This window comes from Limanda limanda, chromosome 20 (genome assembly GCF_963576545.1).
Source record: "Limanda limanda chromosome 20, fLimLim1.1, whole genome shotgun sequence".
Classification (NCBI taxonomy): Eukaryota; Metazoa; Chordata; class Actinopteri; order Pleuronectiformes; family Pleuronectidae; genus Limanda; species Limanda limanda.
Window position 1 is genome coordinate 10345375 of NC_083655.1, and position 13803 is coordinate 10359177.

The 13803-nt window shown below is 44.5% G+C and overlaps 1 protein-coding gene across 5 annotated transcripts in view; it reads right to left on the reverse strand.

Moving 5' to 3' along the window:
- Positions 1-13803, reverse strand: part of ncoa2 (nuclear receptor coactivator 2) — a 54466-nt gene that overhangs the window by 12922 nt on the left and 27741 nt on the right. For all 5 annotated transcript variants that reach the window (XM_061093437.1, XM_061093438.1, XM_061093434.1 and 2 more), the window contains exons 5-11: positions 13410-13513; positions 10408-10585; positions 8666-8848; positions 6630-6731; positions 5339-5479; positions 4966-5113; positions 3138-4494 (exon numbers count right to left, since the gene is read on the reverse strand). In XM_061093437.1, the coding sequence (XP_060949420.1) occupies positions 3138-4494; positions 4966-5113; positions 5339-5479; positions 6630-6731; positions 8666-8848; positions 10408-10585; positions 13410-13513 (2213 nt within the window). The remainder of the gene's footprint in view (positions 1-3137; positions 4495-4965; positions 5114-5338; positions 5480-6629; positions 6732-8665; positions 8849-10407; positions 10586-13409; positions 13514-13803) is intronic.

The window sequence follows — 13803 nt, forward strand, 5'->3', positions numbered from 1 at the left end:
ATTTCACGTACGGCATTCGTGCCTCGACGTCACTTCGGGGCAATAGAACGAGACTTGTGTCTTTCTGACCTACATTCATGTCATTTTATGGGAAAGGGAAGTGAGAAACGTGGGGGGGGGGGTGAAGCAGAAGTATGAGTGTCAAGTGAGGCAAAAGGAAAAGTTGTTTCAGCCCAGATCTGTGTATTTATAAAAGAATTCGACAAAAACAGCTAATCAACAAAAATGTTATCGCTGTCTGTCAGAGCTGAAATTACAGTTTTTAAAGTGTGGATGCAACATTACTTGCAATTGCAAGGTCAACTGTCATGCTGGGATTGTTACTAGATCGTACTTTTTGTCTTTAAATTAGAGACTGTCAGAGAAAAGGGGAAGTTAAACAGTGAAACAATAAGTTTCAATAATGTTAATGATATCGAATAACTCTTCCTCGTCCTTCAGGCGGACTGGCTCAGCAGTTTTGAAAATCCTACTGTATAAACAGGCCTGCATGACTGGTTGAGAGTGTGTTTACCTGTGAGTGCGCAGCGATGGAAATGACATGTTTTGGCACGCACTCTGACATATTCTTTCTTATGTTGAGAGGGAAACTGAAGTAGGGGGTCGAGCAGGAACTACTGATATCCTATTCAAACGTAATAGTAGACTGTGTTGGCTCCGAATTAAATCATTTGTTTACCTGCTTACTCATATCTAGAGACAGGGAGGGAGTTTTGCTATTGTACAACTTTAAAAAAAGAAAAGAAATACTTACTAAACACTGGAATTAACAAATCATGCAACCACAGAGCAACCTAGATCTCTTCTATGACATTCATGTTAAATATTCTTATTATAACATAATATATTGTGGAGTAAAGAGAAACTGAATCCTGGGCTAAATTAATTACACGGAAAATATGGATATTGCTGCAGTGGGAGCTTGGGACAATATGTTTTTTAATAGACCTGGGAAGGAACACACACACAAACACACATGCGCACACACATAATCCCTGCCTCCCATAAGCTCGTGGGACTAGTCAACCATACCTATAGTTCCTTCAGCCATCAGCTAAGCCACTGCTGCTGCTCTCTGCTCTGATTTCCCATTTAGCTCTGCTCCAGCTATCAATAATTCAGCCCTCAAACAATCATGAGGAGGAGAGGTAGAGAGAGAGAAAACAGTGAGCGAGGTCAGGAGAGAGAAGGTTGAGAGGACTTTTTGACTAGTACAGTCGGCTTTCACACATGACCGGGCAGCAATTCACCAGCAAAGAAGAGAAACCCACTTCCACACAAAAAGGCTCTAATGAAGCCGTGGCTTAGTTCACGTCAAACAAATGCCTCTTTTTTTTGTATATATATATATATATATATATATATATATAGTTAATGGAATCTGTTAAAGTCAAATGAACCATCACCATCACTGTTCACCTACGTGTGATTCCCAGAATTCACCTGTGTCATTCGTATTTTCAACACAAGGCAGAAAATAACTAATTATTCAATTTTGCAGCCACTTCGAGAGAATAATACTCTCAGCATCATACATATTAAACCTCTTTCTCTCAATTTCTGTTTTACTCCTATTGTTTTTTGTATGTTGCGCGCTCTACAAACACACCACTCCCTCGCCCCTCTATCTCCATGGTAGCAGAGAGGACATGCAGGAGCATATGGCTCATCATTTTCACTCTGCCTGCCGACGCTGGGCTCTCCTGGGGGTATCTACACCTCTCTCATCTCTCCTTCTTTGTTCGGTTCAACAGCAGCTCTTATTATCCATCCAATCACCTTTTTTTCCCTCGTCTTCGTCGTGTGCACCCAAGTGGCTGAGCACATACTGTACATACACGGCTAGCAGGCGTAGCTAGCTGACATTATGTACCACTGTCCTTCTGTCTGTGTGAGTGCGAAAACAACATGGTTTCTGCAGAATGTGCCACGAAGGAGGAGGAGGATAATTAGGGAGCGACTAAGTCTTAAAAAGGTTTTTTCCTAATACCCTGGTCAAACCTATACTGGTGGACATTTCCAATGCATCCATCAATACTCTTAACTAGGATCACGATCTGTTTGGACGCTGCACTAGTTCCATGTTCGTGACATTTAAAGAGCATCTTTGCGTCTTTGATTACCCGACTGGTTTAAGAGGAAGGCACTGAGAGAAAAAAGAGGGAAGAGATTCATGTAAAGTTGTTTATTTCTATGTAGTTCTGTGGTTTATCAGTATGTGTGTGATAAAAAATGTTTTCCCGCAGCACAGAATTCGAAAACTTAAGCCTCCTGATCCACAGAACTGGTGCGTTTCACCAGCAACACTCTCCCTGCTCACTCCCCTCTTTACTTTTTTTCTCCTCGTCTGTGTTGGGTGCCAGGTCGGACCGGCGCTCTGTGCCAAACCTGAGGGTTCTGGCCAAACGCAAACAGGATCAAATGGCTGGAGAACCACAGGGGCTCCTTCCAAATGTCACAGTTGTTTGAAGCTGGCGAAACGCTTCCCTCAGCATGTGCTGCCAACACATAGGCAGTCAAAAGCACCAGATGTGTTTATATACGGGAGTAAAAAAAACATGCAGGATGTCTTGTGTGTATATGACAAGACTAAATATGAATGTGACTGTAGATAGGTCACAAATTCTGTTTGGTCTTTACACTGCCAGAACATTTGTGTGGTTAGCTCTAACATCATGTGTGAACATGGCACTTGGAGAAGCAAACATCTGCTACCTAACCCAGATTAATGCTCAGACACAGAGCTGAAGAGATAAGTAGAGCAGCACAGGGCAGAAAGTTTGGGTTTGTGCAATGAGCTAACGAGTCCAGTCTGCACGTCGGAGTGTCCTTGGGCACTGAACCCCAAATAGCCTCTGATGGCTGTGTGGTCAGTGTGTGAGTGATCAAAGTGCTGTACGAATGAATGGATGAATGCGACGCAGTGTAAAGTGCTTTGAGTGTCTAAGACTAGAAAAGTGTTAAGATAAATTAAACATTTGACTAATCACTTAAGACAACTCCGGTACCTTTTACTCTTCTATAATTTCCAACATGTAAACGATGCATTATAGAATTTACTTTTTTATCAAAATCAACAGCGCATTTTGTATGTGCACACAGTCAGAGTGAGTTAAGAAGGTAAGTAAGAAACTGACCTGCTCAGCCCGGTCGTATCCTGAGTCTTGTTTCTCCTGCTTAACATGGGTGTTTTTGCCACCTTCAACCTTCACCTCCCCAGGCTCCAGCTTAGGGAGCTTGTCCTTCAGTGCATTATCATCCTTGTCCAGTAGGTAGCGTAGCAAGGCATTGTCCTTCTTCTTAGGGCTCAGTGGCTCCTGCTTTGGAGCAATGTCCGCCCCAGTAGCTGTACTACCAGCACCCTGGTTTTGATCTTGGCCCAGCTCTTTGCCTGTGGCCTCTGCAGTGAGTTTGGCCAGGTCTACAGGAGACGTACTGTTCTGCAGCAGCTGGTGGAGGATTTTGTGTTTTTCTTTGAGGGATGTGGCGTGAGTGTTTCCTCCCGTGGGGCCACCTCTGACCCCTGTCCCAGCCTGGTCTTTGCCCTCACCTCCTGCGCCAGGGGACAGGGGTGTCTCTAGAGGCTCTGGCTTGGTGGTGAGAAGTTGTAGTAGCTTGGTGTGGCCCTTGTTGTCATGAAGACGGTTGTGAGCATCATGGCACTCAGGAGCCCCTTCCCTCTCCTCCTTGGCCTCAGCTAGGTTGCCCTCTGTCTGACCCTGTGTGTGGCCCTGACCCACTTCTGTGTGAGGGCCAAATGAGTCTCCTGTGCCACCTGCAGCACCACAGCCTCCTCCCATTTTTGACATCAAATGAGAGTTTACCCCTGATCCTTGTGTGACCCCTGCTGGGGAGCCCATCTTCCGGTCTGGAGACCCCAGTGTGTGTGCGTGAGGGGGCCCGTGCCCGTGTCCTACACCATGACACTCACTTAGGGCCTGCAGAGCTGACAGAGAACTGCTAGTGTAGCTGTTAGCATGGGCACTAGTGGTGCTACTACTGCCTGCTGATCCAGGTCCTCCGCCACACATCCCCACTGGGGATGGTGAGTGCATGCCTCCTGCTACACGAGGGCTGCCCGCCCCCCCGGGACTACCTCGGTGCCTGGGGGACAGCATTGAGTTCTGTTGAGGCGGATGTGGCCCTCCGGCTGGGCTGGGGCTAGCGCGAGAGGGGCTGTTCATTCTCCAGTTCGGGCTCTGCTGTGGTGGCTGCATGCCACCAGTGTGGTTGTGTGGTGGGGGGCAGCCAAAACGGTAGCCCTGCATATGGCCCATGGCTGCTGGTTCTCTGGGTCCGGCGGGCCCTGGGGGGGAAAAAGGCGTGCTGTTGCTGCTAAAGGTAATGTCTTGGCCCTGAGGCCCCGAACCTGGCAAACTGCCTGGGGTTGGAGGAGTCATGGAGGGAGTAGAGGAGTTCATCGGTTTTGGAGCCATCCCTGTGGCCTGACTGCCAGGACCCATATCCTGGCCCATTCCACATACTGTCTGCTCCCTAGACATTGAAAAACACACAGATGATTCAGCTGATGAATTCAAATTTGAGCAGAATGTGAGAGAACTGAAGATGCTAAAATAGAGAATTTTGCAGAGTCTTCGTGTTTTTCTTGGAGAGATTGCTGCAGATTTCAATTCATGATTTTACTCTTGTTTAAGCACAACAAATGAAGACCGTTTTTTAAAATAGCAGTAGTTAAATACAACCACAAACTACCTGCATACACGACAGGGACAAAGGTAGACAAATAAATTAAATTTTTCTGATTTCACTGCGACATTATCCCCACAAGACCAAGGCCATTGGGAAGCGTAGACTTTCTACATATTATCTCATCCACGCAGAACACAAGGAGCCATCAGCATGGTTATGCTGCAGGGTATTAACAGGCTAAAACATGTAAAAGAAAGTTCATGCCGCAGATTTGTCTTTCTGGTTCTGACACAGCTGTAGATTACTGAGACATACCTCTGTAAAATGTGCAGGGACATGTAAAGCTGGGGTTCGTTGGTGGCAGCCGAGCGCACAAGTTTGCTCTTGGTGTGGGCTGACACGATGGTTCCGTCCGAGAGGGAGAACCGGTAGATGGGGCTGAACGCTTGGCCATGTCGGAGCACTGAGGACACATTTGCACATAAATCAGTAGATGCAACAAGAAACATTAATAGAAATTAGAAACTGTTAAAAAACTTGTGATTGGAATAAGGTAAACAAAGGAGGGAGCCCTAAATAACTTAAACATTATATGCTCGTGCAGTAGCTGGACAACACCAGACGGAGGGGAGTAACTAACAAGAGCTGAGGATTGAACAGTATTCTTCTTAGCAGTTTACACTTTTACCTTCCTGCTGATGTCTCTTGGCAAAAGACATCTCTCCATCATTCTGTAGGTGGAACCTCTGGATGCAGCGCCTCACCAGATCTTCCCAGCCTGGTTTCATGGACGCCCGCAGCAGACTGGTGTCCAGGGACGTAATCTTACCTAAACACAGAGGACCGGATTAGGAAGGCCTTAGTCACACATGGACACACCAACTGAGCTGATGGGGATTTAAAGTCTCTCTCAAACATAAACATGCAGAGCAGCTTGTTGACCAGAAGTTAAGAAGAATTTTTCAAAAGCTTCAGCTAGAAATGTCTGCTGTGGTTTGGACCTGTTGACGTAAGATAAGAGAAGAAAACAAAATAATACATGAGAATAAACATTAGAATACTACAAATTAAGTGTGATCAATATTTAGATCCATAAAACAATAGTTTAAAGGATAAATTACAAAAATCCCCAGGGTTGTCTAGGCATCAACTGTCTTCAGAAATCAACATATACAATCTTGTTGCCCGTGTAAAGACAAACACATAAACACACCACACACTAGTAGCAGTGTATAAGATGCCCCTCACCAGATTGAAATTTAAATGGAGGCAGTGATGCATTTTAAGGGATAACAAGCAGACTGCTGAAAGACTTGTCACACAGACAATCAAAGCGATAGCTTTGAACAACTGTACACTACATTCAGCAAGCTCCCTCAGGCAGAGGAAGATTGTAGATGACATTTTAATAACCATGGGAGAAAAATTGTAACTCTAAATCTTGAATAAGAAAAATGAAAAATATCTAGAACTGCTGTAACAGACACAAAGCCAAACATTCATACTTACTGATGTACGGGTGTGAAATTACTGTAACAAATTATTGTGTGTGTGATTGGATGTTGTGTATGTGTGTACGCATGCCACACACAGATATTCTGATCACATCAAATACCAGTTCACACACAGACAACTGTCTGCATCTCTGTGCCGGTGTTCAGACAGGTACTTTACCTCCCACAGTGCAGACAGAGGTGTTCAACTCACACGCTCGATGAGTAAGAACTTTACCAAAGATGTGATAATCTTCAAATAGCTTAACTGTGTAGTGGGGGGTGATTTATGAGCTGGTGACATGGGATGATGTTGTCGGGGGTGGTGCATCATGTGAAGCACTATATTATTTTTCATGACCGTTTTATATTTGCAACTCACTTACTGCTAGTTTTGGTAGCCTCCCATCCCTTAATAAAAAAAATAAATATAAATTTTGTTTATAATAGTTTAGTAGCTTCTGGATGGGTGACTGGAGTGTGTACCTTGCAGGTCCTGGCGCGTGGTGAAGCTCTCAGGCGTAGGATGCACGGGTCTTTCCTTCATGGGCACCCTGCGAGCCACACAGATCAGGCACGACTGGAAGTCTGATGAATACACAAGAGGGGAAGAGAGGGGATACAGAGGAGAGGAGAGGAGAGGAGAGGAGAATTAAGCGTAGAAGAGAAAAAAAATGATGTAGAGGATGTAACAAAGAGGACAGGACAGAGACATTAGGGATGAAGGGGGATGGGAGAAGGGAGGATAGGGATGTAAATGATAGAGACAGAGGGAGGGAAAGAAAATTAAATGCATGTTATTTCCAGGCAGCATAATTAATACAGTTATTAATGAGCATGGGGATCAGAGTCCCGTTCCTTTCATGAGGAGGAGCAGCCATTGCTGGCAAGGGAAATGATGAAGTGTGACCTTTGAAGGTGCGTGTCTATGTGCGAGTGCATGCGTGTGTATGTGTGTGTGCGTGTCTCCGGCTGGTCTCACCTACAGTGCCATCTCACACCGATGACACCTCCCCTGGCCCAACATTAAAGATTGCAATAGCTCAATCTTGACAGTCGCCTCTAACAGGCGCACAGATGACAGCGCTAAGTCCAGGGCTGGGTCGACCCCAAAAAGTCCACCGCCTAACTTCCCTGTGCCAGCAATACCCACAATACCACACATGTTTCTGGCTAAGAAATGCCTGCCAGGACTGACAGTGACACACACACACGAACACCTCATTTCAACTTGTAAACACTGCATCTTGGGTGGTCCAGCTGATAGGTCTAAGAATTCTCTTACTTGCTTTCCTTCCTTCCTTCTCTGTCTATAGCTGGACAAATTCCTGCAACCATAACTACTACACACACAGAAACACACACACACACCTCTGGCCTGATTCCGAGTTTATCTATTTGCCAAAGTATGGCTGGTGCACAACGGTGGCCAAGATCAGATAAGACAGGTTAAGACTAGATGTGGAGTCTTTCTTATTGTTTAAATAAACAAACGAGTTATAGTTTGGCCTAGGGGAGTTACAGAGTCATCAAAGCCACAGAACAAAAACTATTAAGTTAGTTAAGATGTTGAATATTTAGCTTTGCAAGTTTGAACTTGTCAGTTTTAGTGGCTCTAAAACTCTGGAGTAGTGTGGACGCCAGGCTCATCAGTACCAGGGCTGATGCTTTTTCAAACGGAAGCGTAGGACTGTGGATGTAGCCTGAACATTGGCAGAGATCAGAGACAACATACCACTTCCTAGGAAAGAAGCGCAGATGTTAACACTTAAGAGCAGCTTCTTTCTTTCTCTGCTTCCATATTCTTCTGCTCTATGAAGCTGTTGTCCTTTTTAAAAGGTTATCAGAAGACCGGTCCCCTGATGCAACACACACGATTAAAGCCCATCCTTCCCTCATAAGCTCTGATTTGTGAGGAATGTAAATTAATTATAGATAGGCTTTAATGACAGCTGCCCGGCCTCTCTTCTCTCTCTTCTGTCACTTAACTTTTCATGGGTATAAGCTGACTAGCATCAACACGGCTCTTCATCAGTTGCTTAAAGTTGCCCCTATTCGCATACAATTCCATTCATAAAGCTAAATCGACATCATCCTGAAGTATTATTTCTCTCCACTGTACAACTAAGACACACAATCAGTCAGATGTTACATGAGGTATAGACGCTTTTGAATTTGTCCTCTGATTTTGGCATTGGTCTTTAGCTTCGAGACTACTTTATTTTTCCTGTTTATTATATTCTCCAGTGTTCGAAGACTATTCTTGTACTACTGGATAATTGATTTGACTCATTCGATTTGCAAGCTCTGAGCTCCTGATCATGCTCAGACTTTTTTTAAACTCACTTTTCACAAATCCCTTCTTCAATTTCTGTATCGCAAAAATGTTTTAAAGTAGGAGGTCTTTTTTTTTGAGAGTTGCACTTGTTTGTTGACGTGTTGTTAGGTCAATGCTGTAGTGTAAACTCTCTGTCCACACGCACACACAAACACACACGCTCTCTTGCTCTCTCCTTTCGTACCATCTCCTTCCTCCTTGATCGACTTCGGCTCCGAAACGGCAAAACACTGCATGGTCTCGTATTTCTGCTGTTGTGGCTCGTGCGCCTCGTCCTGGCTCTCGCTGAGGGGGTTGACCAGCATTCGGCAGTTGAACGTGTGACTGTTCCTCCTCGGACCGTCGCTGGACCACGGGACGCCATTCACTGGAAGGGAGCAAGAAGGGGACAGAGAGCTTGTCATTGAGGCTTTCTCAGGGATTTTATGTGACAAATTTTACAGCAGCCAAAACTGAACAACAAAAGAGAAAATCAGGAGCTGCGATGAGCTGGCCAAGAGAGGCTACGACACTGCGAGTTCAACACATAATGAAGGCAAGATAGAATGAATGAAGGTGGAAAGAGTGTAAGATGGAGAGAGCAGTTAATGGATGGAGATCAGTCATAATGAGCAGTTAGAACCCGAAGCCTTGTGCCATCTATCAACAGCCTTTCCAGGCTTCCATATGCATGTCCCTTAAAGCGCCAATCTTCCTTCTTCTTTCCAACACTTTTACAGGCGGGAGCAAACATGCATGTACAAACATGTGCAGGCAGATATGCACACACATACACTAAGAAAATAATAAGAGACTGATACAGTCACACACACAACTCATTTCACTCCAGCGAACTCCCATCACACTCCATCTGGTTGTGATCTCCTTCAGTGCATTGATAATCTCCCAGTATCTGGGACACAGCCCACTGATCATTTCCAGGGTACTCTGCTCTGTGCAGCTTTGCCACCCAGATGGCTGGGCACTCAGACCTCAATCTGAAGCACCAGGAGAGGGGAGGAATCGCAGGAAGGACTTAAAAAGAGCTCCTAATGGGGCGCCCTGACATACATTACCATCACCTCTTGAGGGGAGGCAATGTAGATGTGGGATATTAAATGGACGTGGGTATAGAAGGCAAGAAAGAAGAAAATGGAGAGGAAAAGGGCTAAACCAAAAGACTGGAAGAAAAAAGGTAAACGTCTGCCACACAAAAATAAATGGCCTGTTTTCCGAAGATGAGTAATGCTAGAAGAAAGACAATGGTTCCTGTGGCGTTAAGGCTAGGTAATGGGAAAGTGAGAACATAAAAATTGGAACTTGGTGAGGGTGTGTAGCAGAAAGAGAAAGAGAAAGAACACACAACATTAAGGGGGAAGGAAGGGCACGAGATGAGAATATAGGGAGCGATACTGCTGACAGGGGAGAGAAGCCAAAAAAGGAAGTTAATTAGGTGAAAAGAGAGGGAGGAAGAAGAGAAGAGGAAGACCAAATGTCTGGGCTGAGCATCAGCAAAAGAGAAAATGAAGAACCTATATGTATTATGCACAGTGACATCCTTGCATATAAAGCTTATATAACGCTTTCTATTAGCTGGCTTTCCCACATCCTCACTGCAGCCGCTGTAACCAGGAACGTTTAAGTGTTTTAATTAAACACCACTATCAAACAGCCTCCTACAACATACCTGTCTGAACAGGGGGATGAAGAGACATGATGGTGTTAGGATTCAGAGAAAGAACACTGTGTTAAAAGCACTAGAGATGCGGCCAGTGTGTAAATGAGAGGAGAGGTGGAAGTGATGCAACACAGAGGACACTCATGCGATGTCAGGCAAGAGAGAGATGTACAGAACACAAGTGACGCAGCGAGACCGACACTGACAGGTAGGAAAAAAGCAAGAGAGCAAAGCCAAGAGCTGGCAGGGGAAATAAGCTTGAGGCTAACCGAGGGATTTGGGCAGCAGGTTCTTGATGAACTCGGCATGATCACCGACGTGCAGCACGCTGTAGACACTGGTGTTCATCAGCTCCTCCTGGTTGTAGCGCAGGTACTGGGTCACGTTCTCCGACACAAACACGATGTTGCCCTCCATGTTCACCACGAAGAAGAAGCCGTCCAGGGCCTGAGAGGGGGAGAGAGTTTGTTTATCCCTATTTTTCACACTGATACAGGACAATTATCTGACAGTGAAGTGGAAGCAGAAAGAGGACAGTAAAAATATGTTTGAGCACATTTACCTCCCACTGCTAATACAAATAATACTGCAGCGGAGTAGGTTATTAAAAGCCTACCTACTCTTATGTGCTTTTCCCTACTTATAGATTATCGGGGTCATTTTACTGTGCTGGTCTGAAACTCTCACATTCAACAACAGAATCTAAATTTGGTTTATGAGCAGGATTTTAAAGGCTTTGTACAGATACAGAGGAAGCTGTGAGCTCGACAGAGAATTATTCTTTGTGTATGTCTGCTTTTCTATGGTCAACAATAGCAAATTAAACAAAAAAAATAGGACAAAACTACTCAAGCTTCTCATCTGCATAGTGTCTAAAAAGAGGTGATTAGTGCTCAGTGTGCCCGGGTACATCCATCCACCCCTGCAGATACTAAACATCAGTGTAGCTGAAAGAACGCAGGATAAAAGCATGTGCCTGCAGAGGTTGGAGGATGTGGAGGAGGAGGAGGAGCACTTAATTGAAATAATACAGCCCCAGGTCAACAATTACACACAGGATCGTGTCAATTAGGCCATCAAATCACCAGGAGCCCTTAAAGAGGAATCCTGGTGGTTGTTAAGCTGTAAAAGCTGGTGTCAAGATAAGAGATGAGAGACTCCTGCCAAGGTGTCTGCCCTTCACCTCTGCATAGATAATCATTACACACACACTCACACCCCCACACGTTAGGTATTTATAAGAAACAATATGCAGAGTTTAATATATTTACATGCTGTTAGGCTTGTTGACTGAGGTTTGTTTATCTCCCTACCCCTGATACAGAACCCTGTCTGATAATCAACGACCTGTTCTTATACCTATACTGCATAACACACCTGGAAAATAACCAACAAGGTAATTTTAGGGTGAAGCAGTCTCAAATGTAACAGATTACATATGATCTCAAGGGGACAGTCACGTATTCCCCAAGCCTGCATGAACACAGCCTGAGCTTAAAATAGACTTTAAAAAAGGATCTTGTCTCAGGCTGCATGATAGAAAGGGTAGCAACTTGCAACATGGTTGTGCAAGTCCATGCTGTATGAGGAAAAGGCCGTGTGCTGGACAAGTAGGGCAAAAAGAAACAGAGCAAACACTCTCTAGTGCCAACTCTTGCTTTCTTCCAGACACTCTTGCATAATGCTGTTAGCCTGTAACTTAATTTACAATGCCCTGTTTAAATATGCACTGTAGAGATGACTAAAGCCTTTATAAATGAACATATTCTAAATAAATATACTATGAGCCGCCACAATCTATGTGCACCTGTTCCATTTTGCACCGAGTCCGTTATTTTGATATATGACCATATATTGCTCATTTTCCTAGTGCAAAACACAGCAGATAGGGAATTGTTGTGGTGAGGAGTCGGGGTCTCCTCTCCTCTCCTCCTCACATACATTTGTGCTAAACATGATATATCTGCAGCATGACAAAACTTTGCTATCTTGCTGAAAACTAGTCAAAGTGGTCTCTAGCAGGGCCCAGAATAGAAGCATGAAACTTTTTTAGTACCGACCTAAATTTGTGAGAAGCACAGACTATAAAAAAACTGGCAGGTACCAGAACCTGGCACTGAAGGTCTGGTTGGCCAACATGCTTGTTTTAGAATCAGATATTCATTGATTTAAAACACAAATTTGCCAATTTTGAGTTTAGTTTTGGGCAAAAGTTCTTGCAACTTTTGATTCTTTCAAAAAAGGGTTTGAATTAAATTTCCATATTTTTAAAAATATATTTTTATGTAATGGCTGCTTAAACTCCGTTATTGTAGCTTTAAAAATTCAAAACAATCTCAGCCCTCTTATGATGTCATCAAACCACAACACCATATGCGGCAGTGTCACAGGAATGCAAACTGTATGTCACAACAGTCATGAGACAGAACAAGACTTGCTCCCAGAAGTTTATAACAACAGCCCACTAATGTTTTTCACAGCCATGTTTGTCTCTCTGAGCCTCTGTGCCAGTGGGCAGCCGGGAGCCTTGAGGAGGGTCACGGGGCACGAGGGTGCATTTCCACCCGACAGCCATTCTCCTCAGAGCATCAAGTAATGAGCCTGTACTGGCAGACAGGGGGGGGGGATATGGCTTGATCGGAGCCAGGTGTGAATGGCCGATCACTGTGTTTTGGGGCTGCTGACAGATGGGAGAGCATGCAGGCTGCGGTGGGCTATATTTAGCCACAAGTTAGCATGTCGATTCAGTGACGCTGGACCAGGAGAGCTATAAATATTCCATGACAGGACAGATCTAGAGGCGACGTTAAGAAGGGAGGGAGGGAGAAAAAAAGAACTGAAAAAGTAAGAGAGAGAGAGAGAGAGAAAGGGAGGGAGGGAGGGAGGGAGGAAGTGAGTGAGGGGACAGGCTCAATGGACTGATTCATTCGCCAGGCTGTTGCTTTCTTCCTATTATACGTAAGCACTTCAGTGGCCCTCCGTGGGACAACGAGGCCATTGCTCCGCTCCGTGATTTACAGCCAATCCAGGGCAGATACAAGATGCTGGCAGCTTTCACTTCACACTGCTACACAACCACTACAGCCCCATTTGTGATTGTTCTCTGCGGATAGCACTCTTCATTATATACCAATCATGATTTAAAGAGGAGTGTATATCCTATGTGCGTGTTAAGTATGAGTGTGGAGGCGGAGCACTTCAGTTTGAGTGTTCAGTGTTTTCTTTCCCAGATATGACACTATGATTAAGCAAGAGAAGGCGCTGTACCCACCTCCAGCATCATTGGTCCCAAGGCTTCTTTGTCAATCAAACTTTGGCCTGTTGATGACACATCGGCCTTCTGCACCTCCTCCTCATTTGCTGCAGCAGCTTTTTCTGTAGATGGGAAAGTCAGTGACAAAGGTTTACAGACAAACAACAACAAAATGTATTAAACTGATTCATGGAGCTTAATTTTATGAATTTAATGCAAGGTCTTCTGTTCTTTCTTCTCAAACAGAAAAAAAAAAAGTTACTTTCCCCTGTAATAGACCCATCGATTTAGACTGTTGAGGTTAAACGTTTTCTTATATATTTAATATATTTCTGGTTATAAAGCAAACAAATTTAAAAAAAAAAAACATGTTGCCAATGCTGAAACCAGTGCATAGAGCAGCCAGCAGACT